This window comes from Lineus longissimus, chromosome 2 (genome assembly GCF_910592395.1).
Source record: "Lineus longissimus chromosome 2, tnLinLong1.2, whole genome shotgun sequence".
Lineage (NCBI taxonomy): Eukaryota > Metazoa > Nemertea > Pilidiophora > Heteronemertea > Lineidae > Lineus > Lineus longissimus.
In genome coordinates, this window is record NC_088309.1 from 12,176,197 (window position 1) to 12,202,700 (window position 26,504).

The window sequence follows — 26,504 nt, forward strand, 5'->3', positions numbered from 1 at the left end:
TTACTTCAACCCGGGGTACTTCCCTAGTGATCTTTTTCACGTGGGTGGGGGGTTGAGAGCTTTCTGTCCTTCCTAAATGTATCCTCTTTTTGTTTTGCAGAATCAACGCTTTAGAGCGTATAACGTGCCAACATGGGAACTAAAACGCCATTTGATCCGGTGTCAGCTTCGCGCTCTGCAAAGTTCTCGCCAAGCTGGGTAAACCTCAAGGGACAGAAAGCCCAACTCCCCGCCCAATTTTGCCCAAAATTTGAGGACGTTTTTTCCCGGCGGCTAAGCTTTGATGTAAATAGTATTGCGCTAAGAGACCCAGATAATTTCGTTGCCAGCCAGTTGCACGAGCATGCCAGTTCTTGGGATGAAATTCTTCCCCCTGACGACCCTATGTCGCAACAGTACAGCCACTGGCTACATATATGAGTGGACATAGAGCCATTTTTTAAGCATTTCAAGGGAAATTTTAAAGGGCAAGCATTTGACTCTCAGCGCCCGCCTTCTGAGTCGTTCCAATATTCGCCCTCCTGTGCTAAATTTGCAAGCTTTATTGCATCAGAGTTGGAACAAAGAATAAAGCCATCTTTAGAGAATGCGGTAGAGGTACTTCCTATTGTGACATCCTAGGCGCGGGAAACCCGGCGGCATCTCCGCTCGTTAAAGCGTACATAAAACATGGCAGGGGAGCAAGCAAGAGCTCAGGTTGTTCCCACTCAGGCCAAGCCCATGTTTCTCTCAAAAATTATCAAAAGATGATCAAATAACTCGCAGTAACCTGTCGCCAAGGCAACGTTTCGCTCTACACAGAGATCAAGCTAAATTTCAAACTACAATTCTTTGCGGGAGATCGTGCCAGTGATTTAGGCAGAGTCGCAAGCCAACTTAGAGGTGTGCGGCGATTCACGGACAACTTGGGTGTGGCGATATCGCACTCCTTCACAAAAGCGATTAGGGGGGCTACCGGCGTTTGCAACACTTTTACGGTTACACGCTGTGCCAATGTTGCTACCTGCCCGATTGCGGGTCTTGACCGTTATGTAAGCTGGGCTCGTTCATGGGCGGTGGATCTCTCCTTAGGTTATCTCTTTAGAGTGGTATCGGAAAATGGTACCGTCTTAAATAAACCTGTATCATACACTACTATGTATCATCGCCTGATCCATTACCTACGTACCCTCGGCATATACCAGGGTGAGACCCCTCACAGCATAAGAGCGGGTTGCTCTATCACCCTAGCACTTTCCGATGCGCAGCAACCTCTACACCCTCGTGAAAGTAACGCCACCGACACGATCGCCACCGACACGATGAGGCACGTGGGTTGGTCGACAAGAAAATCTTATGCTTATTACACTAGGGAAGGCTCGTTGAAGCGAGCTATCGCCGTTGCCCCTAGTTTGGCTAGCTCCTCAAGTGTGCCGCCAGCACTATATAATTTTCACGCAAATCTGATTCAGCACAAAATACGATTGTAAGAGCTCATTCAATTACATTAGTTCATTAATTCAATGATATGCATGCATATATGTTCACAACGATGACTTCTATATCACGGTAATCGCAAGCCCCTAAACCAAAACTCTTCATCAAGTTCTAGCTTCTATCATCATTCTCACTGAAGTGATTTCGGTAATAATACGTTTTGCGTTTGCATCATGTTAATTCCCGTTTCTGTAGCCGTATGTCACGTATATACATGTACTCAGTCTTGGTTCAAAGGATGAAAAGTATCTCTGTATAAGATATATCCGCCTTGTATAATTTTCTTTCACGCGTTGGAGAAGTTATAGGAGTTTTGGGAGTGGTGGGAGTGTTGGAATAGGAATGAGTGAGATTTTGCCTGGCGCATTCGAAATTGAAGGAATGTCGTGCTCAGTTCCTCCCAATACTCTTCCTCATGAGCACACGATTGGATGGAGTCACGTGGGGTGCTATCACACCCCACGTGACTTCATCGACCCGTGTGCGAAATCCTTTTGTTCGGCCTCATTCAGCCTTTTGCCCCGAGAGGGGAGGAGAATGGCTGCTCCCCAGCTGTCCCGTTCGAGGAGACATGACCACAATTGATTTTTTAAGCCTTTTAGCAGTTAAATTGTCAATGTTTGACCGCGACGCATCAAATACTGCGTGGGGTTGTGAATCTGAAATTTAGATTATGTTATTCCGGAGAGTCGGGCAAGTAAATGGTGAAAAATAAACTGGTAGTTGACCACGGAAATTTTTTGATAATCGACAAATTAGACAGACTTTGATATTTCCACTCTTTTCAGCCAACTGGCAGAAAAACTCAAAACACGCCCCTATTACCCAATTAGCAAAATTCGAAATAAATTTTTTCATCAAATAATTTCTTTATATCTGTAGACTTGCCGCAGCAAATATTTTTTCAAAACCTCTCCAAATATATACTTGAGAGTTAAAAACATGCACTCGTCTAATTGATAGGCCTAGTTCATACATTAGAAATAGCGTCGTCAGCTTTCTTGAGACGTTTGCTTTGCCCACACCCACCCACCCTAGTTCTCCGTCCTTTCGCTTTTCTGCTTTTGCAGATGTCGTGCTCAGTTCCTCCCAATACTCTTCCTCATGAGCACACGATTGGATGGAGTCACGTGGGGTGCTATCATTTCCAGTCATCCCCCCTCAAAGAGCATATTGCCGCTTTTCCTTTATAGTTTACCTTACGTTTCAATAAATGGTACTTGGAATGGAAAGCCTTGGACAGCTGGTGTTAAGAGTAGGAGCGGATTTTGATACTCATGGTCTAATGGATCTCCAGCAAGGGCATTCTGAGCAAGAGGACTGAGTGAGGCTGATTGTGTGTGCCTCAGCGTGATCAGAAGTACTCTGCGATAGATGGTCACAACCATCACGCTGAAGACCTGAGACTCCTATACATATAGAGCCAAGACAAGTGGCTTGGAGTATCATCGGAGGAGTCTCATTTTTAGTAAGAGGGCAGCAGCTGGTTGGTTGGTTCTCCTGCAGATGTCGATATTGAAACTATCTACCCGTCATTGCTGAGACAAGTAATGAATTGAAATCTACCGTTTTAATATTTATCACATGTCACAGCAGACTGAACTTGTAACATTACTCTAGTTGATTATGCATGATAAATGAATGTTCGGAAATTTAGAAGACGATGCATGGTTTCATGGAAGAGGAATCATGGTACTGATCCAGATAGGAGAGGACTTCACAAGCAGCATGTGACTGATCGATTGTCACAACCAGCACTTTCATTTGAAGACAACCTTGAGGACCGAGGGTGATTGTCACAACCAGTATTTTCATTTGAAGACAACCTTGAGGAGGAGGACCAGTATTTTCATTTGAAGACGACCGTGAGGAGGGTGATAATCACAATCAGCACTTTCATTTGAAGACAACCGTGAGGAGGGTGATTGTCACAACCAGTATTTTCATTTGAAGACAACCTTGATGAGGGCGATTGTCACAATCAGCATTTCCATTTGAAGACAACCGTGAGGAGGGTGATTGTCACAACGGCCAGTATTTTCATTTGAAGACAACCTCGAGGAGGATTGTCACAACCAGCATTTACATTTTAAGACAACTGTGAGAACCTGAATATACCTTACGCAATCAAGACATTTTCTCCAACATAATATTTGTTAGCATATGAAGGTGTGTCAAGCCATGGCCCTCAATCCCAGACAATAAAACAAGCAATACATGTACCTCGTCATGTATTGCTGTAAATCTAGGCAGAAGACAACCCTTTTCCCCTAACTCTATTCAGCAGCTCTGCAAAGAATTTAATTTGGTTTTCTTGCATTGGACCACTATGAGAGTATTTACATCAAGGGTGGAAAAACAGATCATTACAAAACATATATTTATTTTGTACACATTTTATTGCAAACAAAAAATAATTCCACGATAAAATATGATGAAAGAGTGTGTATTTACAATAGAGGTGAAAATGAAATGTCCCCAAAATAAAAACAATTTTAGTGTGGCAGGGTAGCTCATGAAAATTGAATGCAATGTCTCATGCATCACATTTTCGAGTATTTGTGCACAAGTGATGATAATACACTGTTCAAATCAAACAACTCTAACCTTCAAGAGGACCAAATTTGGCTATGAAGTGGCAGCAAAGAATACAGAAATTTCACTGTCATATTTGGCAATTTAAAAATTGACAAACTCCACAAGAAGCTTTCTCTTGAAATTCTGCCCATTTTCACAGTTCAAGTAGTGAAAATGTTCCCTCTCAGAGCCTAGAGTTCAGACAGTCTTCCCCTTTTTTTTATTCCCTGCGTGCAGGATAGTTCGATATTTGAAATAATTTAGATGCACATTATTATCTCACTATCTGGACTCAACGTCACCATCTTATCCCGAGATACACTCAGAGCCAACATTGCAGGATGCAGTGTGGGCAAAGATCGTATAAAAATCCAACATAGTCTTCATAACTTTTGCAAAATTTATATCAGCATTCCCTGTTTTACAGTTATCATCTGTCATGTCCATACATACTCACAAAGACCTTTCAATTCAATTTGATGAGTCATTGAAGATGGTAGCAATTTTTGGTTTTTGATGACACATTTTGGCTAGATTTATGCCAATAATTTCTCTCTCTTGCATTTGTTCTGCAGGCCAAGGCTACTTGGCGCAGCTAGACTAATACATAGAGTGTGTGTAGAATGTATACGTACATATTTTCGGACTTAATATTGCTTTTGACAGGCGCTGCTTATCTCCGAAGCTTTGGGGATGAATGCAGCACACTCCAAAACAAACATTTTGCCTCAAAATGTGTACGTAAACATTCTAAACACAGAACAGAATGTAGGTCAACAGCACCACAAGTTTCTCCTGAATTTTAACAGGTCTATTTAAAAGGTAACGAATCACTCGTCATCATCACTATCCATTAAGTCATCTTTACTGTTGCTTTTGCTGCTTGTTTCTGATGAGCCACTGGATTGTGCGCTGGGGCTGAAATTGTAAATAATGAGGTTAAAAACTGCAGAAAACACCCAAGTTACCAAGCACGGTCTACAGACTTTGATTGATCATATCATATTTTCAATCGGCGGGATGACTTCATGCTGCGTTTGCTGCTGTTTAATAGTTTATACAGTGATCGGAACCTCCCTTTGCAGACATCTCTCTATTAAGGACACTAGTTTTAGTCCCAAATTGTTTGTTTCAACACAATTTGACCTCTCTAATCAGTACACCTCTCTATTAAGGACAGCACTTGTCAGTCTACTGTACACTACACTTGAAATCTTAACACTCATCAGGTTTCTCACTGCCTTCGGCCTACATGTATGTCCACTTGGACATTTGACACTTGACTTGAAAATCAGTGTCAGGTGTGTTATACGTGCTGGTCACCCATCCGAGTTTTTACCACACTCAACTTCTCACACCGGAGACAACGCCCAAACCATTCAGCCATAAAGGAATTTCTCCATGGCCGGCGGGTTAAGCCGTGCCATATAACTGGGGGTACAGTACATCAGGACATCTCGATCTACCAATGGTCAAAACATTCATGGTCTCAAAGTGCGTCTCACACTGTAAAAGCTCCAATCTCCATAGATAGGTAGGTACTCTGGGGTTTCAAGGAACTGCTCATAGACTGCATACTTGAGCCTGACCTGCCTCAGCAGTCGGTACTTACGTTTCACTTTCCTCAATATCATTACTGCTTTGTCCTACTTCTACGATGTCATTTTCTTCGTCTTCTGGGGTGGAATTCTCTTTATCTTTTTTACTTGGTGAGAAGAAGCCGGTTATTGGTTTCTGCCAGTCTGGTACCTCTCTCTTCACGGCTGGGTTACCACCTGCCCAACGATTTTTACTCGACCCTGAAAGGAATATTTTCTTTAGTCATACACACTTAGTCACAATCTTAACCTGCAGATCTGTGTCTAACCATTGATTGAGCAGTCAACAAATTACAAATGTTTACAGTTGAATTCCCTCTTCGAACAAGCAGAAACATTTCGGACAGTCTTGTTCACAACTGAAATTGTTACGCCTTTCATTCATACTTCAAATTAGCTGTGGGTGGCTATTGTTGAGTGCACACCCGGTTAGACGCCAGTATGGCCAGTGCGATCCATCTTCAGTCTTGCTTTATTTTGCAGTTTCCAGCTCTTCGTCTGCTTGCCATTTCCCAACTGATGAGCCCTGACCAGCCAGTTCGATTTCGGAATTTTCTCTCCAAGACAGGGTTGCCTACCAGGGCTAAGTACTGTAAGGAGGCCAGTCTCCCCCCATTACTTCAGTGAGTGAGGACACAAGGCATGACAGGAATTCCCAAGAAGAACACTAGGTTTTATTCTGAAGAAAAGATTAGTTCTTCTGACAAAAAAATATCATAGCATTGCATGTGCTTACCTGATGATCGTCCCTTTGGAGATGATAAACCCGCCCGTGGGGAAGGTGTGACAAGGGCCTTTCTAGGTGCTTTTGCTGCTACAGCTGAAATGGAATTTATTAAATCAAAGTGGTGCTGGCTAGGTTATTGTGAAATATGTACTGTTCTCAAAAGATCGGCGGATGGGGATGTCTACAAATACATGAATTTTTTATGTCAAGTTTTAAAAAGTTTTTTGTGCCTTTCTTATTCATTGGGTTTGGACAATCAGGACAAGGATGATCTCACATCACTGGACTGTGTACTCTACCGGTACGGTATACAGTAAGTTGTGAAACTGCCTTGTGCCTAGTTGCAGCTGTATTGGAAACCTATAGAAACCAAAATTGTTTTTGGGGTAGGTGAATGCGGAAGCGGGTTGATTGGTCAGCGCCGTCCCCCCTAACGGCTAAATCGCTGCAGTTGGTGATGCATTTAGTAACTGGGGAGTCATGACTTGTTCGTGTTCCAGGTGAATTGCATTCCATGACAGAATCATGATGAAAAATTGTCGATACCCAACCTAAGCAAAGGGACACTCACAGTGCCCGGCCGTCTGACACTAGTGACGTGGTATGGCATTGTCTGAAGTCGGCTTACTTAGGCCTTCTGATGTGTTCCGAGTGTGCGCAGATTTCGACAAAGACAAGCAAGGGAGTAGGCCCAAGGCTAAGTAAGGCAAGCAGACTTTGGAGAATGCCATCAATCATAAAAGCCTTTTGCTTTGTTCAATTAAAACTAATAAAAGGTGAAATGCATTGTCTGAAGTTGGCTTAGGCCTTCTGACGTGTTCTGGCAAATCTGAGTGTGCGCATTTTATTTGTTTTGGTGTTGATTCGTCTTGTTCGAAAAGGCCTAAGCCTATTCAATATAATTCATTGTCCATGTTGCTAAGCATGTGCATCATTATCATTAGTCCTAGCACGTACACTACAAGTAAAATATAGCAGTACATGTAAAGTATACAATATACATTGATGTAAGAGTCGACATCGACATGCATGATGATGGCATGATGCTGGTGGGAAAACGAATTTTGGACGTTGAAACAGATAAACAATGAAACAAACAAACCTTTCCGTGCAGTATTATCTGATTTTGTTCTAACCATCTTGTTCTCTTATCTATTATCGAGAGTGTGTACCGCAACTGTAAGTACGAAACTCAGAGACTGAACTTTTGGTGAATGAATGACAACACGCACTCTTCCCGCGTTAATTTTCCCGCAAGCCGTCCGAAATCACCCGAAGGTAGTTCGGGTCGTTCCGTCACTGGAAGACGGCAACATGTCAGCGTCCATGGTCGACTGGATTTGTGCTGAGTTGTCAAAATTGCTCGATTTTGATGCCAACGATGACATTGCGAAGTAAGATGACATTCGAAATGCTATTGGTTGCGAACTGCCCACGTAAAGAAGTCTTTTGTCGCATCTCGCTATTTATTTTCCCTCAGAATGACACTTCTTTTCAGGGATTTGGTACCGGCACCGGGCGACCGCGAACTGAGGCTACGTACATACATACATACATAGGCTACATACATACATGCGCGCATGCCTATGTTCATGATGGTGTTGCACAACTACCCCAACCTGCTATGAAATAGGACGGCGTGAATATAAGTATTTATGAAGCAGTAACCATATGCAAAATTTCCAATCCCAGTGCCAGGATGTTACTTTCAATTTCATTGAATGAAGATCTTGTCATTTTTTGGTCCATGGCTATATAGTATAGATTCATGCAGTTGATTGGGAACAACGTTTACATGACGTAGTGTTGGCCGTCGTCACGTCACCATGCATTTTACATTACTGTAACGTGACGAGACGCGACGTCTTCGTAAACGTTGTTCCCAATCAAGTGCATGGATCTTATGACGAGGATGGCGCTGGACGATTTTTGAAGAAGTCTGTTACTGATGTTAGGGGCTATTGGGTGTCCCAAGGTGGTGCCCCTGCATGGAGGACCAGAGCACGGACTCCTTGGAGACAGTCTCCTCACTCTTATATTGGAGATGCCAGATGGGTGTCTTCACTTCAGGATGGAAGGACCTCCTAACATGGATGAGACTGACCTCGGTTTTAACTAAAGTGGATGTCCCCAGGTGGTGCCCCTACAGGGAGGACAGTAGCCATGGGAGACATTGTCCTCATTCATTGGTGTTATCATACATTAGGAGACTGTCCTCACTCAAAACTACAAAAGGACACACTCAAATTTGCAGTTCAGGGGGTTCAGATTCCCTCTCCCCTCTGCTCAAAATCTTGAACAAATCCCTGAGAAGAGGGGCTACCCTAATGCATGAATGGATGAGAAGCTCCTCGAACAAATCAATTACGCACACTCTGAGTCAGAACATGTCAGAAAAAGCAGCCTTTATTCCAGGTGAAACACGTGACTCAGGACAGTGCCCAAACAAATTGTGCCTATTCACTGATGACTGGGCCTACATTTTGTAAATTTGTTGTACAGTTGTTAAAATTGTGGTATGGAGGGCAGTTTTGAATGCGTCAGAAAATAGCAAACAAAGTGTTCCAGCAGTAACATTCCCTCAATGGTGTGTGTGATGAAGCGCCCTCTCCACTCTATCTGACTAGCATTGAAGTTATGGTGAAATCATCAACTTGGCATACAGAAGTTGCCATCTGGTTAGAAGCTCTGTGCTTCATTAGCCCAAGCTTTCAATGCTACATGTGGCTCTATTTGCACATCATCTGTTACCCTATCAACCAACAGCTCCAGGTCTGACTGACAGTGACAAATCACTGATGGTGCAATGTCTTGTTGAATGTTAAATTTATTGCAGCCTTTGACTTGACATTTTCGATCACTTTCCGCTCTGCTATGTTGTATAATGCTCAATGACATCTTCTTTCAGTTACATCTTGGCCATAGGAAACAAGCAGGACCTGGAGGAGTATATGTGTGAATTGTTGGATGGCACCAAACCAAGAAATCGAAGATTCATAGATGAACTCTTGAGAAGATGGAAAGCACGTTCAAGACCGATTGATGGTCATGTGCCAGATAACTTTACAGTAAGATATTAACTTAATTTTGTGTTGCTGTACAAAGTTGGAAATCTGTTGCCAGTGTTGTGTATTGTCAGCCCACTGCTCTCTGAGTTCTGAAGTATGAAAGATCATCAGGACCCGATAAAATGTCTGATACTAATGTCTGATATGATATTGTGTTTGAAGGGCCCGTTGTGTACAATGTTGGGAGATGAAATTGTTCATTGCTGGGGAATGTCACTCTCCCACCCAATTAAGTACTTGAGGAAGTTTTCCGGCTTGGAATCGGTCAATCACACTTTGGCATCAAATTCAGTGTCCTATTAATGACAGAATGTGATGTTAATCTTTGAGCATTAATCTACACTAGCATATACCCATGGAGCGGGCAAAGTTGAAATGTAATATACATTAGTTGATGGGCATGATGATTGAGCTACATTAAATTTCTAACGTTACTGAAGTTTTATTAAAGGTTAAACACGAAATAAACTGCATTTAGGGACTTATTGCTGCTATCTACATGCAACCCCCAATAGATTGATTGGAGTACGCTATTTTGCACAATGCGTTGAGACCAGTGACAGCAGGTCCTGTTCCAAATAAGGCCCTCACATATTAGGCATATCACCTACCCACTCCCGTACCCAATGCCACTGTCGGACCAAAGCCAGGCGCATGGAGAGATGCAGAACGCATTTCAAACTGACAACATCAGTCAGTAAAGAATAAAACAAAGAGCAAGCGCTGGCCACTGTACATATTTTGTCCATCCTGGCATAACTGTTTATTGATACCCTGACTACATGTTTCGGTAGGCCACTCTGCAGAATTTGCCTTATCACTCAGGTCAGTGTTTCTCGAATAGAACTAAAATAGAACAGGCTAATCATTAATCTCCCTGCTAATACCCTGCACCATGGACCAGGTTGTATAGCACTACATACGTGCTGGAAGCTAATACTGATGTGGCAGGGAGAATATGGGTGAAGTTTGTGCATGCTTTTGAGAATGAGCGGAGCTCTCCAGTCGACGTGCTCTCTGAAAAGTTGTTATTTGTTCTAAAACCACGAAGATATTCGACGTATGACACCCTCAGTGACACTCTTACTTATGATCCACACCTACGAAACCAAAAGTTGCAAGAATTCGACGCATTTTCGAGGCCCAATTTTGAAACAAAAATCGCCTCCTATTTAGCGGCCACAACGCGCATTATAGTATAGATGTATTATCTTATCCATTGACTCAGTTGATTACACTTGAGTTTTATAATCGTGTACTGTTTTCATTTTACACTAACAGGCTTACAACAAAAAGACTGATCAAGAAGTGTTGTTCCACCACAACCCTGATAAATCGAAATCCAAGAAGAAATCAAAAGGACATAGTGTACGGCAAGAAGACCAAGGTGTTGGAATAAATGGTGTGGGTGTGAATGTAAGTGAAGCCATGTGAAATCTAATCCCAATTTTTTGTTCAATGGTGATATGGTTCTAGCCATGTTTTTTTTACTAGTCACAACAATCATATTCCCACACTGTGCTCAGCCTGGTCCAGTGATGCGCCGTCTTGGACATTGGTTTCGAGAAAATCTCCAAAAACAGCACTATCCATCAATAAGAAATAAAAAAAACAGCATTTCTAATCCAAGTACCAGTATTACGTACAGTTTGAAATTTAGAAGTGTAAAACTGTACTGCCTTAGATTATGATAAAGTGATAAGAAAGAAATTGTGACAGTACACATGCGGACCAGCACATGTAAAAGGTTGGGCTAGAACCCTGGATGATGTGGGGATATTAGATTGAAAGAATTATGTCTTGCATTAGTTTTGTGGTGTACAAGGGTGACAGCCTGTCTGTGTCATAATGAAATGAAGCAAGGTAGGTGTTTGTTCTTCTAGCTTGGTGATATGAATGATGCAAGAAGCTCTCATTACAAGGCCTGGAGAGCCTACAGGATTGCAATTAACTCTGATGTGAATCGAATGAAAGGTCATTGGCATTTTGCAACTTGAACAATAATGAATTTGTTGACATTCTTGAGTAATTACATTTATGGTTGAATGTGACATGCAAGAGATACAAAATAACATGTAAGAGGTACAAAATAATATTAGAAATTGATCAAAAAGTAGTTGTTTTGGTGTATGTGCCTTCAGATGATAGCTGTCGACCTGACTTCAATGTAATTTTGACCTGGTTCTTTTTTTTCTCCAATATGTAAATAATTATTTGAATCTTCTTGTTGTATTTCAGAGTACTTCAGTTGATGAACCACCCCTGAAAGACACTTCCAATAAAAAGAAACAGAAATATGTCGCCCTGTACAGTAAAGAGGGGCAGGATACTGCTATTGTGAAATTACCAGGTTTGTATAATTCTTGAATATATCAGTAGGCTAAATGGAAAATAAAAGATCGAGTTCAACTGACTTGTTTCTTTGTTTACATTTGATGGTGCATTCACAAAAAATGCAATTTTAAAACGCTTGCGAAAATTTCAGTTTACAGCACCATGAAAGTGGAGTCTTGATTTTTCTACGGTAGTCTGTTAAGAAAACACCTTCTCATGTATGAAGTACCATGCCGTATCGGTTCTTAAAACTCACACAAATTTCCCCTATAGAAATGACACCACTCTATTAATGCATTAACAATAAGTTTTAGCTGCAGATGTGGAATTTACTATTAGCAAATTGAACCAATAAATTTCAGCTGCAGATGTGGAATTTAGCAAATTGGAAATGTCATGAGCAATCACCAACTGTTAGCTTTGCGAACATTTCACAGTTCATTGTATTGTATCATTATTTATTACAGGACGTCATATATGCCAGTGCCAAGCTTCCAAACATAGACTTGTTGGCAACTGCATGAAATGTGGTAGAATTGTCTGTGATCAAGAAGGTTCGGGACCATGTGTTTTTTGTTCAACTCTGGTAAGTTTTTTGTCCATTTTATATGATCGCATGTATCAAACTATTGCCCAAAAAATAATTGCAAATAAATCTTTGTTTAGCAAACAGTTTGAGGGTTTTCCAACTGTTTGCTAAACTTCTCCTTAAATCAGCCTGTTGCTGAAGGTCTCTATTGTAGTGATAGGGCGCACAACATCCCTGAACTCATGAACTCACAATCACATTATGGGATAAATTGTGTTTGCCATGTGTGGTGGGAAAGTTGTGAGAAATGAGGGAAGTGAAAATCCTTGTTCTTTTTGAACCAAGCTGCAAGGGACAGTAGCCCGACAGTTTTCTAGTGCCCCTGTTTCAGCTTGCTGTCTGGCTGTTTTTTGGCTCACCGTAGGGGAGTCTATACAATACCGCAGTGTCCGTCGTCCGTCGTCGTCCGTCGTCGTCGTCGTCGTCGTCGTCGTCGTCGTCGTCGTCGTCGTCGTCGTCGTCGTCGTCGTCGTCGTCGTCGTCGTCGTCGTCGTCGTCGTCGTCGTCGTCGTCGTCGTCGTCCGTCGTATCCTAGTTCAAAAACAGTGGCACGTTTCTTAACCGCTAGGCCTTTGAACTTAAAACTTTGTACACATGACCCCCTAGGTCAGATGACCCGTGACACTAAATTTCTGTCCGATCTGATTCTCTACTTGGCCACCAGGGGGCCAAATGTGGATATCTAAAAAGTGTGATATCTCGCTTATTAGTGACTTGTTTTCGATGAAACTTTTGTTGTAGGTACTCATAGCAAATATACATCTTATATCATACGGGTTTTTAATTTGACCTACTTTTCAAGGTCACAGAGGTCATATGGCGTAAATTGGCCGTTAGAGTGTAAACTATGGCACGTTTCTTAACCACTAAAGCTATGAACTTGAAACTTAGTACATATAACCCCCTATATCACATAGCCTCTGGTGCTGAATTTCAGTTTGATCTGATTCTCAACTTTGCCACCAGGGGGCCAAAAGTGGAAATCAAAAAAGTGTGATATCTCGCTTATAAGTGACTTGTTTTCGATAAAATTTTTATGGTAGGTACCCTTAGGAAGAATACATCACATATCTTACGGGTTTTCAATTTGACCTACTTTTCAAGGTCACAGAGGTCATATGGCGTAAATTGGCCGTTAGAGTGTAAACTATGGCACGTTTCTTATCCACTAAAGCTATGAACTTGAAACTTGGTACATATAACCCCCTATATCACATAGCCTCTGGTGCTGAATTTCAGTTTGATCTGATTCTCAACTTTGCCACCAGGGGGCCAAAAGTGGAAATCTAAAAAGTGTGATATCTCGCTTATAAGTGACTTGTTTTCGATAAAATGTTTATGGTAGGTACCCTTAGGAAGAATACATCACATATCTTACGGGTTTTCAATTTGACCTACTTTTCAAGGTCACAGAGGTCATATGGCGTAAATTGGCCGTTAGAGTGTAAACTATGGCACGTTTCTTATCCACTAAAGCTATGAACTTGAAACTTGGTACATATAACCCCCTATATCACATAGCCTCTGGTGCTGAATTTCAGTTTGATCTGATTCTCAACTTTGCCACCAGGGGGCCAAAAGTGGAAATCTAAAAAGTGTGATATCTCGCTTATAAGTGACTTGTTTTCGATAAAATTTTTATGGTAGGTACCCTTAGGAAGAATACATCACATATCTTACGGGTTTTCAATTTGACCTACTTTTCAAGGTCACAGAGGTCATATGGCGTAAATTGGCCGTTAGAGTGTAAACTATGGCACGTTTCTTAACCAGTAAAGCTATGAACTTGAAACTTGGTGCATATAACCCCCTACATCAGATAACCTCTGATGCCAAATTTTGGCTTGATCTGATTCTTTATTCGGCCACCAGGGGGCCATAATGGAAAAAGTAAGAAGTGCAATATCTTGCTTATTTTTAGTGATTCGTTTTCAATAACATTTTTATGGTAGGTTCTCCTAGCAAGGATACATCACATATCATATGAGTTTTTGATCTGACCTGCTTTTCAAGGTCACAGAGGTCAAATGGCGTAAATTTGTCGTTAGATTGTAACTATGGCACGTTTCTTAACCACTAAAGCTTTGAACTTGAAATTTGATACACATGACTCCCTACGTCATGTAACCTCGGACACCGAATTTCGATCTGATCTGGTACTCAACTCGGCCACCAGGAGGCCAAAACTAAAATAGGTAAAAAGTGCAATATCTCGTTTATTATTGACTTGTTTTTGATGATATTCTTATGGTACTTACTCCAAGCAACGATACATCACATGTCATACCGACTTTGGTTTGACCTATATACTATACATGTACAATGTGTCTTAATCTGGATGAATTACAAAGCACCAAATATCTATACGGTGAGCACAATGGCCCCTGGCCGTTTCATTATCGTACGGTAGAACCTCACTATTAAGGACACTAGTTTTGGTCCCAAATTGGTTGTTTCCATTCAAATTGACCTCTCTTATCAGGACACATCTTTATTAATGCCACACTTGTCAGTTCCGAGGGTGTCTTTAATAGAGGGGTTCTACTGTACTTGGAAATCCCTGATGTTTGGAAAGATGGGAGCACACTTTTCTTACCATACTCTCGATGTCAATTGTCCAGGTATGCAACAAGGAAGAGCAAGAAATTCTGGCAAGAGGCTCTAAAAAGAGTGAACGTTTACGGCAGGATTTGATGAGGAAAGGCATGACAGATGAAAATGGTGCTATAATGAAACAAGATAGACATTTACTACCGCATGCGTCGGCCAAACTTAAATCTGGATTTGATCGTGCTGTGGAGCAGAAGGAACGTTTACTGGAGTATGATAGAACCAGGTGAGCGTTCAGAGAGACAAATGTACTTCGCCAGTTAAGCCACGTAATCATTCTTCCCATCGTTTGGCACGACAGTGTTTGGGGTCTTTCCATCTTTGGCATGTCCGGGTTTGGTGTTTGTGGCGGTGGCTTGTGGCTGGTGTGTGTAATTGTGGCCTTTGCACCCTGAGCTGATAGAGAAACTAACATCAGTTTACACTTCTAACCAATTAGTCTTACTTCTCATATACCCAGGTGTCAACACAGACTGGCACACACAGTGAATCCAAGGCTTGCACTTTATGCCGCAATCTAATAATATGTTCACTAAAAAAAACTGATTAAAAAACACCTTGACAGTTAACAAGTGCAAGATTGGCAAATCCCCCAAAAAGTGTTTGACATTTTAACATCATGTGTTTCAGTGTGCGGCGAACTCAGGTGATCGATGATGAATCGGATTATTTTACTACTGATGGCAATCAATGGCTCAATAAAGATGAACGGAAGAAGCTGAAGCAAAGGGAGGAGGAATTGCGGTCAGTCAGACACGGATCAAGGAGGGACAGAAAAATAACCTTTGACTTTGCGGGTAGGCGTGTGATAGATGCAGAGGATAGTGGTGCTAATATGTATGATAAAGAGGACTCGGTCGTACAGGAGGTCTTCTATGGCGTGAAGCCAAAAAATGACACTAATGCATTCCGGCCAGAAGATTTTGGTGATTTGGTGAACCCGGGAATTGTGCAAGAACCACCACAGGTTTGTTATTCTTATTGTATCTTAGTTACATGTATTGATTCCAGATGATGTGTGGGGTACAGTAGTTACTGATATTATGCAGTGCAGGCAGTTGGTATCAATATCAGAATTGTCTTGAGCAAAACTATGTCACTCCATCCTGAAATCTTTTAGATTAAAATATGAAATATGAAATATTATTTACCACAAGCCTGAATAAAGGTGGGGTCTTGCTTAATACAGAAGCTAAGTGATCATCTACACCTTTTCATAATGACAATGTACTTGTCTTAGGTGTGTTTGACTTTCTCCTTTGACTTCAGAATACTATTTGTGGTATCCTTGGAATTTAACACTCATGTTTATTAAAAACGAGGATACTATTTATTGTGTCCTTGGAATTTAACACTCACGTTTATTAAAGACAACATGTTCTCTTTTCTCAGTTTGTTGAGACGGGATTAAAGCAGCCTTTTAGTAAAGCTGTGTCCCAAGGCAGTTCATCATCCAGTGCAGTTTCCAATGAAAGGAAGAATCTGAGAATCCAAGACCGACAGCTGCAAGAGATGTCAGATGAAGGCATGTGCATGAGCATGCACCAACCTTGGGCTTCTTTACTTGTAGCGGGAATCAAAAAGTGAGTCATTTCTGTCTTATTTCACAGTCATAGTGGGTTATGTGTAAAAAAACATTGCTCCAGATATTTGAAAATCATAAAAAAGGAAAAGATACAAGGGCATTGCTTTAGTATTGCTTTTAATCATGTTGAAGAGTTAAAGTGGGGTTGAAGAAAATAATTATTACAATAGTCTGTTGACAAGGCTGCTGACCAAGTGTGTGGATCTTTATGATGCAGTCGTCACATGACTCGCAAAAACCTTGTTGACATGAGTGAGGACCTTCTATTTAAATGTCCAACCAAGTGTTGAGAATAAAAACGCTAAGCCATTGTCGGACTTCACTGCCTCGCCAGATGATCTCGGATCCACCGACATGTACAAAGGTCACGCCAAATTCAGTCGCAAACTAAAACAACTGTTGAGTGATTCTATTTGAAAGTCGTCATCTAGGTGTTGAATGCATGTCTGTTTTCTAGGCATGAAGGGCGGACATGGTATACTAGTCATAGAGGCCGCTTATGGATAGCTGCAACCGCTAAAACACCTTTACAAACAGATATTGACCAAGTTGAAAACCAGTATAGAGCTATCTATAAAAGTAAGTAAAATTGCAAGTCTTTGCAAAAAGAAAGGAAGAAGCTTGGATTGAAGTTCACTAGTTTTCCTGGCACCAAAAGTTTCCTGGCAAATTTGTTCATTTTTTAGTTGACGGTAAACAATTCGATATTCTGCAGTTGTTGGCAAAATCTAATATTCGTTTGATTTGAAATTTTCTTGTGTTTTTGTTCTTCCCAAAGAAACCTCCCAAATCATAAAGATGAAATGGACATGAATTGATTTTTGTGGGGGACCGGGTAATAATGGTATCTCAAAAGCACTTTTAGCAGCGCTCTACAAGAACTAAACATTGTTATGAATATGACCTGGCGACTCTTGACCATTGAGTGACCCACAACAAACTTTTCCATTTGTTTCTTTCCAGACAGAAGTATAAATTTCCCTGACCACTACCCAGTAGGGTGTCTCCTTGGTTGTGTTGAAGTGTCTGACTGTCTTGCACAAGAAGATTATGACAAACAAGTAAGTGTCAAGTTGGGTTATATCACTCAAGATACCAACAATACTAGGATGTATAATGGTTTTTTTAGCAATTACAGATATTCCAAACTTCCTATTTATCGTATTTCATCCATTTTGAGACACCGATTCTGCCTCTCAAAAAAAGAATCAAGTTCACGTAAATCTGTAAAAAAAGTATCTTTTGAATGAGTGCCACAAAAGGATCAGCAGCACCATCTAGCAAGTTCTAGCCGCAAAGTTTTGTTAATTTCACCTCCATTGGGGTATTCTTGAACAGTGTATATATTGTTATGTAGTTGTTGAATTGACTATCGATCGACCATTTTCCTGAAGTTGGGGATCAGCAGTATTGCATTTGTTGTGTCAACTTCATACCAAATGTCATCATATGAACAGGCGTGTTATGAACAGTCTTGTTATGAACAGTCTTGTTATGAACAGTCTTGTTATGAACAGTCGTGTTATGAACAGTCTTGTTCTGCTGAAGAACCAACAGAGTAATTATCCCCATTACTACCAAGCTTTTGGCTGCCAAGTCACCTTCCACGTCACAGTAGAATCTTCCACCACCGCATTCCACAAAAAAATTGAAAAATTAAGAATTAGCAGTAATATAAGGCTTCCACAATTAAAATTCCAAGTGTGAGCTCTCTGTGCAGAGATCGTCTTTGTGCCAATTGATGCATTGGCACCATGCTGCTCAGAGCTTGGGAAATCACTATGGCATTGTGATGTCCTCGACTACAGTGATATTCGTATTATTAGTCTATCAGGGTGAGTGACACAAAGTGCGACCATGGGTACCTGCAGGGTATAATCATTGAATGGTTACATGTAAACACCGTCGGACATTATCGTCACTTGTAATTTTTAATCCATTACAGTTTCCTCATGGCGAGTCTGCCTCACCATTTGTTTTCATCTGCCAAGACCCACATGAGCTGGTTGTGAAATTTCCAATGAAAGGAAAGCATAAATTGTGTAAGTATGGCATGACCTGTAAAATTTGAACACGTAAAGGATTTAAATAATCACTTGCTGCCCATATGCATGCTTTCTTTTATACTAAATTGTTTGTTCACTACGAGTGCAGTCACCTATATTATAAAAGGAGTCAACAAATGATTTCCAGTACCTCCATTGCCGCCATGCCATCGGTGTTGACAAATTGATTAGAAATTGAAAATACAAAATCTTTTGGAACAAAACTCATGTGATCAGCTAACATAATTCACTGAAATATATTTATCAGATACTGTTCCCAATAATGCAGTACCGGCCCAAATGCCGTCAAAATCATGCATATGACGTCATTAACGAAATGACGTCATTTTAGGGATGTAGACGTTGACGATGAGCGATATCAACACTGTGAAAGGCATCAAAATAGCTTCAATCAGGAATCTATTATGTTCTCTTCTTTAGTAATTCTTCTCTTTCTTTCAGATAAACTAGAATCCCATTTTCACCAAGCTGCCAAGAAAGGAGCAAGAAGAGTGGATTCGCCATTTTAACGACAATCAAATAACTGCTCAGATCTGCTTCATTTCTTATGATAAAGAGTCCAAAACGCCAGGTCAAAGTTTTTTTGCCTCATTTGAGTTGTTTTGCGCATGGCTCAAACAATGAAAGATAGTTTTGTTTGAAAGACAAAATAATGCTTATGTTTTTGATCAACCCTTTCATTCTCATCCTTTACCTAATCAATGGTAGTTATTATAATAATGATATTCATGATTGTTATGTAGGAACATTTACCTGTCTCAACAAGTTAAAATTCTTATAAGACATGCCAGAATTCTGGCTAACTTGGATTAAGTGCAACTAACTCAACTTGCGTCAGGAAACCATGAGGAATTCCTCAGTGAGCATGCTCTGCTTCTGCTGAGGTACTGGCTATGTTTTGGTTGGGTGGTATGATCTATTTGAGAACCAGAAACCTGGTTAATGCTATTTGAGATGGAAAGGGTTGATTAATTTGGTGCCATATTGCTGTTTGTTACTTTTTCATGAGTTTCTGCAGTGGGTGCCCAGTGTGCTGAACTCCTGCTGTCTTGAGAAGGACTGTCAAGCTACATGGGTCTGCCATTATTTTGCTCTTGATGGCGTGATCTGATTCTGATGTTTGAGAATTGCATAAGTCCAGACTTGAAGGGTAAGATGTTGAAGAGGCAGTGGGCCTTTTTGTCATCTCACTCACCATTTAATCAGTCAGTCGCCATTGCCCTGGACACCCGATTACTTAGTGTTGCCAGAATGATTCCATGATTTGCCTTGATTGGATCCATGGCCTCAGCTTTGTTTGCCGATGACTGAATGTCATAGGCCACCACTCAGTTACTTTTAAGCTTCTGTTTAGTTCGTTGTAAACCCCAGAGAGTCACACTCGATGACATGTGTAGAGCATCCTTGTACAAAACTGAATGACTGGGGGTGTTTTTTCTGTCGGCAAAAGGTGATACATGCTGGCCTGGGCAAAGAGGCCCTATCTTTTAGTCAAGCCCTGTAGTAGGCCTTGGAGCATACTTTAAAAGTTACCGGCCACCTGCCATAGGCCCCTTATTGTCAAAGTCAGGTTACAAAAGTTCATTCATATCCCCTACACTCAAGTTGTGGGCAGAAAGTGTGTACCAGTGTGAGGGGTTGTCTTTGCGCACGTATAGCAGTATCCTGCCTACAAATTGGGATTGTTTTACCCACTGGAGGGTCCCGGTAAAAGGCTCTGGTTCAAGGATGCTGTATGCATAGAATTGAGAGCAGCCCCCCTGGTCTGTTAAGTCAATTATTTTTCGAAGTGACTATTGACACGACCGTCGTGTCACGACCGTCGTGTCTACAGCGCCATAATCTGTAAGAACATTACCCGACCGTCGTGTCCGCAGTGATGCAGGGTAAGACTTGCAGCCACGACGGCCGTGCCACGGTACAGTCGGGTCCGCAATACTAAGTTTCATCGCTGCTTGCACGACGGTCGGTAAGCCGTATTCAGGTTGTTCCGGTCCATGTTTTATATTCACGCACGGTCGGGTACGCAACACCAAATTTCGTTCTTGTTGGCACGACGTCGTCGTTTCCGCAATGAAGGGAGCCTGCATTGCGGAAACGACAGTCGGGTCCGCAGTGCTAACAATAATCATTCGGGGCACGACCGTCGTGTCAATAACAGCTTCCATTATTTTTTGTGAAAAAAAATTTTCTTATGTATTTTTCATTTCTTGTCCGAAATGACTTACAGTGTTGTATTTGTGGACCATCAGTTTTCTCTCGAATATTCTATTTATCTTTCCACCAAAGCTAGTAGACCTCATCTATTTGAGGACTTGAACGAGTGTGGGGGAATGACTCCTAGTTACATTGGATTTACAGCAAACATTATGAACAAAGAAGAAACAATCAATAAGTGATGCTCTGGATCAAAGCAATTGTAGTCAATGCCATCACTCTATTGGTGAGTGAACAGAAGAGTAAGACTCCAATTATGACAATCTTCTCTATTTGACACTGGTGCGAATTGCAAGCAGGTTGTTGGGTTATTGTAAATCCGAAAATACTCGCAGCCAGTTAGTTATACGATTTTCTGAAATTGCTACTTTAGTATACTTTTAATTTAGCATTTTGACAACCATGCAACAGTAATTTTAGATAGATCTAAAAACGCGGAAAACAGGGACCACAGACATTTTCATTGGTGAGGGTATTGAGATTGGTAAAGTATTGTTTCTGATTAGGAAAAGTAAACAGTTATTGGAGCGTAAAATGTGATTGTCATCTTACGTTAAAAGATCATTTGAAAAAACTGTTTTGAAACTGCAGGCCTTGCATTGTTGGTAATGAGGGGATGCCAGCATGTATATGTATTGTGTTCTTCATTTTAGAGTAGACTAAGAGAGAATGATAATAGTATCTGTCTTGTTTTTGGCCCTGTATTAGGATTCCGCATGTGAAATACTTCCAAGAAATTGCTTTTATAAAAGAAGACTGCAGTTTCACAAAAATCCCACAAGGACGAAGTTCTGCAATTGTGTCTGTCTACACGCTGAGGAAAAGCAAAGTAACTCTCTTTGTAGGCATATTCATCGAGATTAGAAGTCATGCTTTGTTGTAATTTGGGCTCAATGCCCTTCACCCCTCCCTGGCATCACTGCCAAACTTCACTTCTGCTATTGTTGCACCTACAACAAAGTATACCGTGTGGGTCAGTGACATCAAGACATCCTTAATAGCAGCTTTTTCTGCGTTTACCTCATCTCCATAGCTTCTGTTTTTTTGGTGCCAGAGTCTTAAGTCAAATATGGATCATGGCAGTGATTTTCTGCTTGTTATATTTCACTAACATAATCTGATTCTGACTTGTGAGCATTGCTGTACATTTATGTTTGTAATGTGGAAAGTAGAACTTAAGGATGCTCAGATTAAGGTTCTGTAAATTCTCCTTATTCTAAATCTAATTGGACGCACTGTTAAGATTAAAATTTCGGTGTCTTTCATTTTCTGTTGATCTAAATATGAAAATGTCTGCTATCCGGGCTTCTCAATTGATATGTTCTGATCTTCTGTTTGTATTCTTGCTCCTTGTGTGTGTCTACTTGTATCCCTACCCCTCCTTCTCTCACACCATCCACTCTAGGCTCTGTCCAGCCTCCCACCTACATATCTCCTTCCTCTCTCATCTCCATTCCTGTAATGTTCTGCATTGGAAGCCAAAGGACAGCACAGTCAAACAAGTTGTTTGAAACAGCTTGTTGTATTGGCAAATACATAAGGCAAGCTTAGATACTTCTGGTGTTGGTCATAACTGTTTGAGCTCAATTGCAGGTTTTGCAATATTGCATATCATTGTATTGGCTGTTGGTCTGTGATGCCTGGTGACATATAGAATAAACCAATTATTCAAAATTTTGTTTTGTCTGGCTAAATTATTTTGGAATTATTTCCAGATTTAGGGCCACATTGAAGTCTTGTAATTGGCATGTCTGACAGGAGTTATTTCAGCAAATTCTGCCTTTTGGCAGAGTTTTGGGTGATTTTGTGGTGAAATTTTGAAACCTTTTGGCTTGACTCTGTCGTGAATTGTTTAACCTGGTTATGCTCCCGATTACCGTTCGTTGCTTTCCGGAGATTGTCCAAACAGAGGCCGAGTTTCTTCCTCAATCACAATTTGCATGACATTCGAAAGATTCTCGTCATCTTTTCTACCGGGACGTGGTAACAAGAAACCTTGTTTCTGCTCAGAATGTCGCATTGAAGTGAAAAACTGGGTTTGGAAGGCATCTGGAAATATGTCCATGATGATGCTTTGCTCTATTCTTTGCCTAGAGCACTAATGCGAACAGCTCGCTCAAAGTTACGAGCCGCCGTGGCACTCGTGCAAAACTACATCTAACTATAGAATATTGGTTAATTTCTGCATTTATTGATAATAACATATGAAAAACAACAAAGACCTAAGGTAAACAGGTATCAAATCTAACATTCTCTGCAATTTCAACAGCAGAGAAATTAGTAATTATGCAAAATTTTGGCCGTCACTGTGACCTAGCAAGATATGGTAATGAGAGGGACTGCAGAAGGCGTGTCCACATGTTAGTCTTACTTAATTGTCAATCAAATGTTGCTTTATTTGATCTTAAAACTTTTGTGGTCAATAATTTTTTTTATGTTCAATAATTTTTTTCCACTTGATAACACGTTTTCTATGCAAAGGTAATACTTCGCCCGCCATACTATTGCGATATGGCCTAACATTTATTCACAGGCTTTCTTTATCACCAGCTAGAAATAAGTTACAAGCCAGAAATGATATTTATGAATTGTGGCTGTTACAATTGGCAAACTTGGATCCGCTTGACATGTATAACGTAAGAATAACACATTTAAGATATATAAAGCGAGATTACATATCTTCGATTGACAGCTTGACCCAAACAAATTATTAAGAATGATATTCTCTTCTCTTGAGGACATTTTGATAAATCAAGATTTCAAAACGTTGACAGAATAGAATAGTATGCGCATTCTTTTGTTTCTTTTCTGTCTAGTTTGTACAGTGAGTATGTTCTATGTCTGTATATAACATGATCATGATAAAATATTGAATGAACAGGTACCGTATATTGTTAAACTTCTCTTTTCAAAATTTTTCTTTCAACTCCTTCGATGAAGACCAGTTTGCATTACTGGGGACATTTCAAAATTATTTCAAACCAGCGATGATAAAAAATCAGCAACACAATTCAAAAACTCCAGCAGTGTGGATAAGTCACACTACTCCGTGATAATAGTGTGATGAGGCGGTCCTACTGTCATTGCTGGTATTGGACGCCACTGAATCCATATGAGCTGAAATGGCTCATCTCGGTACCTACTGGACTTTTTGTGCCTTCTTTTATTTCAAATATTCAAAAAAGGTTAACTGTGTGTTTTTCAAGTCTTTCTCCGAACGGTTTTTTCCTGAAACCACCACACAGTGATCGGTTGTGACATTGTCTCCAGTACCATAGGTTGGTCAACCACCACAGTGATCGATTGTGACACTGTCTCCATAACATAGGTTGGTCAACCACCACAGTGATCGATTGTGACACTGTCTCCATAACATAGGTTGGTCAACCACCACAGTGATCGATTGTGACACTGTCTCCATAACATAGGTTGGTCAACCACCACAGTGATCGATTGTGACACTGTCTCCATAACATAGGTTGGTCAACCACCACAGTGATCGGTTGTGACACTGTCTCCAGTAGCATAGGTTGGTCAACCACCACAGTAATCGGTTGTGACACTGTCTCCATAACATAGGTTGGTCAACCACCACAGTGATCAGTTGTGACACTGTCTCCAGTAGCATAGGTTGGTCAACCACCACAGTGATCGGTTGTGACACTGTCTCCATAACATAGGTTGGTCAACCACCACAGTGATCGGTTATGACACTGTCTCCATAACATAGGTTGGTAAACCACCACAGTTATCAGTTGTGACACTGTCTCTAGACAATAGGTTGGTCAACCACCACAGTGCTCGGTTGTGACACTGTCTTCACAGCATAGGTTGGTCATTCTAAAAGGCCTTAGTCACAGTATATCATTGTTTCTAATACAAAATACATTACGCCTCGTTTTGATCGGAGCGGTCTTGGTATTGTAACCAATGACCGCCTGGGTAGGTATAAAATTCTGAATTTTAGCAGACGAATTATTTTCACCAAGAAGCAACGACTCAGCCCCACAAAACAATGTCAAGAACACGAGATTTTGAAGTATTCCCCGATATTGGGATTTGTGAAGTAGGGAGGATACCCGAGGACTCTTTCGAGGTCGTCAGTCAGGATTCAGAAGAGGTCAAAGACGAGGAAATGGTAGAAATCAGGAGCCTCGGGAAATCACGACACTTGACTGGGAATTCCCTTGCTGCGTGACGTCATCTTCACAAGCAGCAATATGGCGGAGTTCCGGACACCAGGCTGGATCATTCTTTGACGAAAACGGAACATATATACCTTTCAAATCGTATTTAATTTGTTTTAATTTTGAAACCTTTTAGAATAGAAATTAATACCTCGCTGTCGGTCATTGGTTGTGTAACAGAGGAAAAACATCAAGGTCCAACCGGGGATTGAACCCAGGACCTCTCGCTTATAAGGCCATCACTCTACCGACTGAGCTAAAGGGAATTTCCCTCTAGCCTGGGCTAGTAGGAATGATGCCACCACTACATACTCCCCCTGTTCGGGAAAGTTGTGTCCTCACAACCGGGTTCTTCCGTGATACAAAGGGTTAATTCATTGTCCAAAGACACACCAGCATCTAAACAAATAATTAGTACCCTTTTACCACGTTGGGCGCCAAATGTAACAGAGGAAAAACATCAAGGTCCAACCGGGGATCGAACCCGGGACCTCTCGCTTATAAGGCCATCACTCTACCGACTGAGCTAAAGGGAATTTCCCTCTAGCCTGGGCTAGTAGGAATGATGCCACCACTACAGTTGTATAATCAAGACCGCTTGGGTAGACCTCAAATTACGTCCAAAACCCTCGGCGAAGCGCCTCGGGTTTTGGACTGCATTTTCGGTCTACCCGAGCGGTCTTGATTATACAACCAATGACCGCCAGCTCGGTATTAATTCCTTAAACCACCACAGTAATCGGTTGTGACACTGTCTCCACAGCATAGGTTGGTCAACCGGCCAGAGTCCTCTATTAAAACATGTGTACATTACGTGTACATTGTAGTGCATAGGTTTTGGTAAAAAAAGTACTCATTGGACCAATCAATCTGCACAAAATTTTATATGTGTCAAGAAGAACCCTTTGCCAATAGCATAATAAAGTTTTTAAAAATTCCAATACCGATTGCCTGAGAAAAAAAGATTTCCGTACACCATATCCATCAAAACGTCACTGGCGCATTGATATGGCCGTGTCAAAGTACAAGTTCTAAACTGACCAGTGAGACCACATTTTCTTAAATATATTATCAAAAAGCATATTTCTGTGATGGCCTGACTCTGTAGATTAAGAATCAACCACAGATTGAGAATTAATTCCACTTTGGTCCATCCCAGCCATGTATTTACCACAACTTGACATTTTGATAAGCTCTATGTGACTGTGCCACACTTCCAGTCGTGGATGAATACAGGTCTCTGCCCAACCACCACAGTGATCGGTTGTGACACTGTCTCCAGTAGCATAGGTTGGTCAACCACCACAGTAATCGGTTGTGACACTGGGTGATATGAATAAAGTCTAGCAATTGCTTTTACTTCAGTTTTGTACAGAAAGGCCCAGTGTAAATGTACATGGAGTTTTAGATAAAAGCATTTGCTAGTCTTTATTCATATCACCCACTGTCTCTAGTACCATAGGTTGGTCA

At 41.1% G+C, this 26,504-nt stretch overlaps 2 protein-coding genes across 4 annotated transcripts; one reads left to right on the forward strand and one right to left on the reverse strand.

Moving 5' to 3' along the window:
• Nucleotides 1-3,899: 3,899 nt before the first annotated feature.
• On the reverse strand, nt 3,900-7,624 carry LOC135482640 (PCNA-associated factor-like). Its single transcript, XM_064762869.1, has 4 exons — nt 7,481-7,624; nt 6,388-6,471; nt 5,666-5,852; nt 3,900-4,971 (listed from the first exon to the last, which is right to left on the reverse strand). The coding sequence occupies exons 1-4, from the start codon at nt 7,515-7,517 to the stop codon at nt 4,884-4,886; spliced, it is 396 nt and encodes a 131-aa protein (XP_064618939.1). The 5' UTR covers nt 7,518-7,624; the 3' UTR covers nt 3,900-4,883.
• Nucleotides 7,597-23,703, forward strand: LOC135482639 (activating signal cointegrator 1-like). 3 transcript variants are annotated; one of them, XM_064762865.1, is made up of 12 exons: nt 7,597-7,772; nt 9,287-9,446; nt 10,728-10,862; nt 11,685-11,796; nt 12,248-12,366; nt 14,991-15,205; nt 15,610-15,946; nt 16,372-16,562; nt 17,022-17,143; nt 17,528-17,625; nt 18,510-18,606; nt 19,072-23,703. In XM_064762865.1, the coding sequence occupies exons 1-12, from the start codon at nt 7,597-7,599 to the stop codon at nt 19,137-19,139; spliced, it is 1,830 nt and encodes a 609-aa protein (XP_064618935.1). In that variant the 3' UTR covers nt 19,140-23,703. The 3 variants fall into 3 exon arrangements, with proteins under 3 accessions (XP_064618935.1, XP_064618937.1, XP_064618936.1); XM_064762867.1 differs by having other exon boundaries at nt 7,717-7,814; XM_064762866.1 differs by lacking the exon at nt 7,597-7,772 and adding an exon at nt 8,598-8,793.
• The last annotated feature ends 2,801 nt before the right edge of the window (nt 23,704-26,504 follow it).

What these genes read in the sequence shown, in the direction of transcription:
- LOC135482640 (XM_064762869.1), bottom strand. Translation starts at nt 7,517, where the DNA reads ATGGTTAGAACAAAATCAGATAATACTGCACGGAAAG. An exon ending in TCCAAAGGGACGATCATCAG is followed by an intron (nt 5,853 to 6,387) that starts GTAAGCACATGC and finishes TATTCCTTTCAG; the next exon opens with GGTCGAGTAAAAATCGTTGG. An exon ending in GATATTGAGGAAAGTGAAAC is followed by an intron (nt 4,972 to 5,665) that starts GTAAGTACCGAC and finishes TTACAATTTCAG; the next exon opens with CCCCAGCGCACAATCCAGTG.
- LOC135482639 (XM_064762865.1), top strand. Translation starts at nt 7,597, where the DNA reads ATGACAACACGCACTCTTCCCGCGTTAATTTTCCCGCAAGCCGTCCGA. An exon ending in ATGTGCCAGATAACTTTACA is followed by an intron (nt 9,447 to 10,727) that starts GTAAGATATTAA and finishes TTACACTAACAG; the next exon opens with GCTTACAACAAAAAGACTGA. An exon ending in TGCTATTGTGAAATTACCAG is followed by an intron (nt 11,797 to 12,247) that starts GTTTGTATAATT and finishes TATTTATTACAG; the next exon opens with GACGTCATATATGCCAGTGC.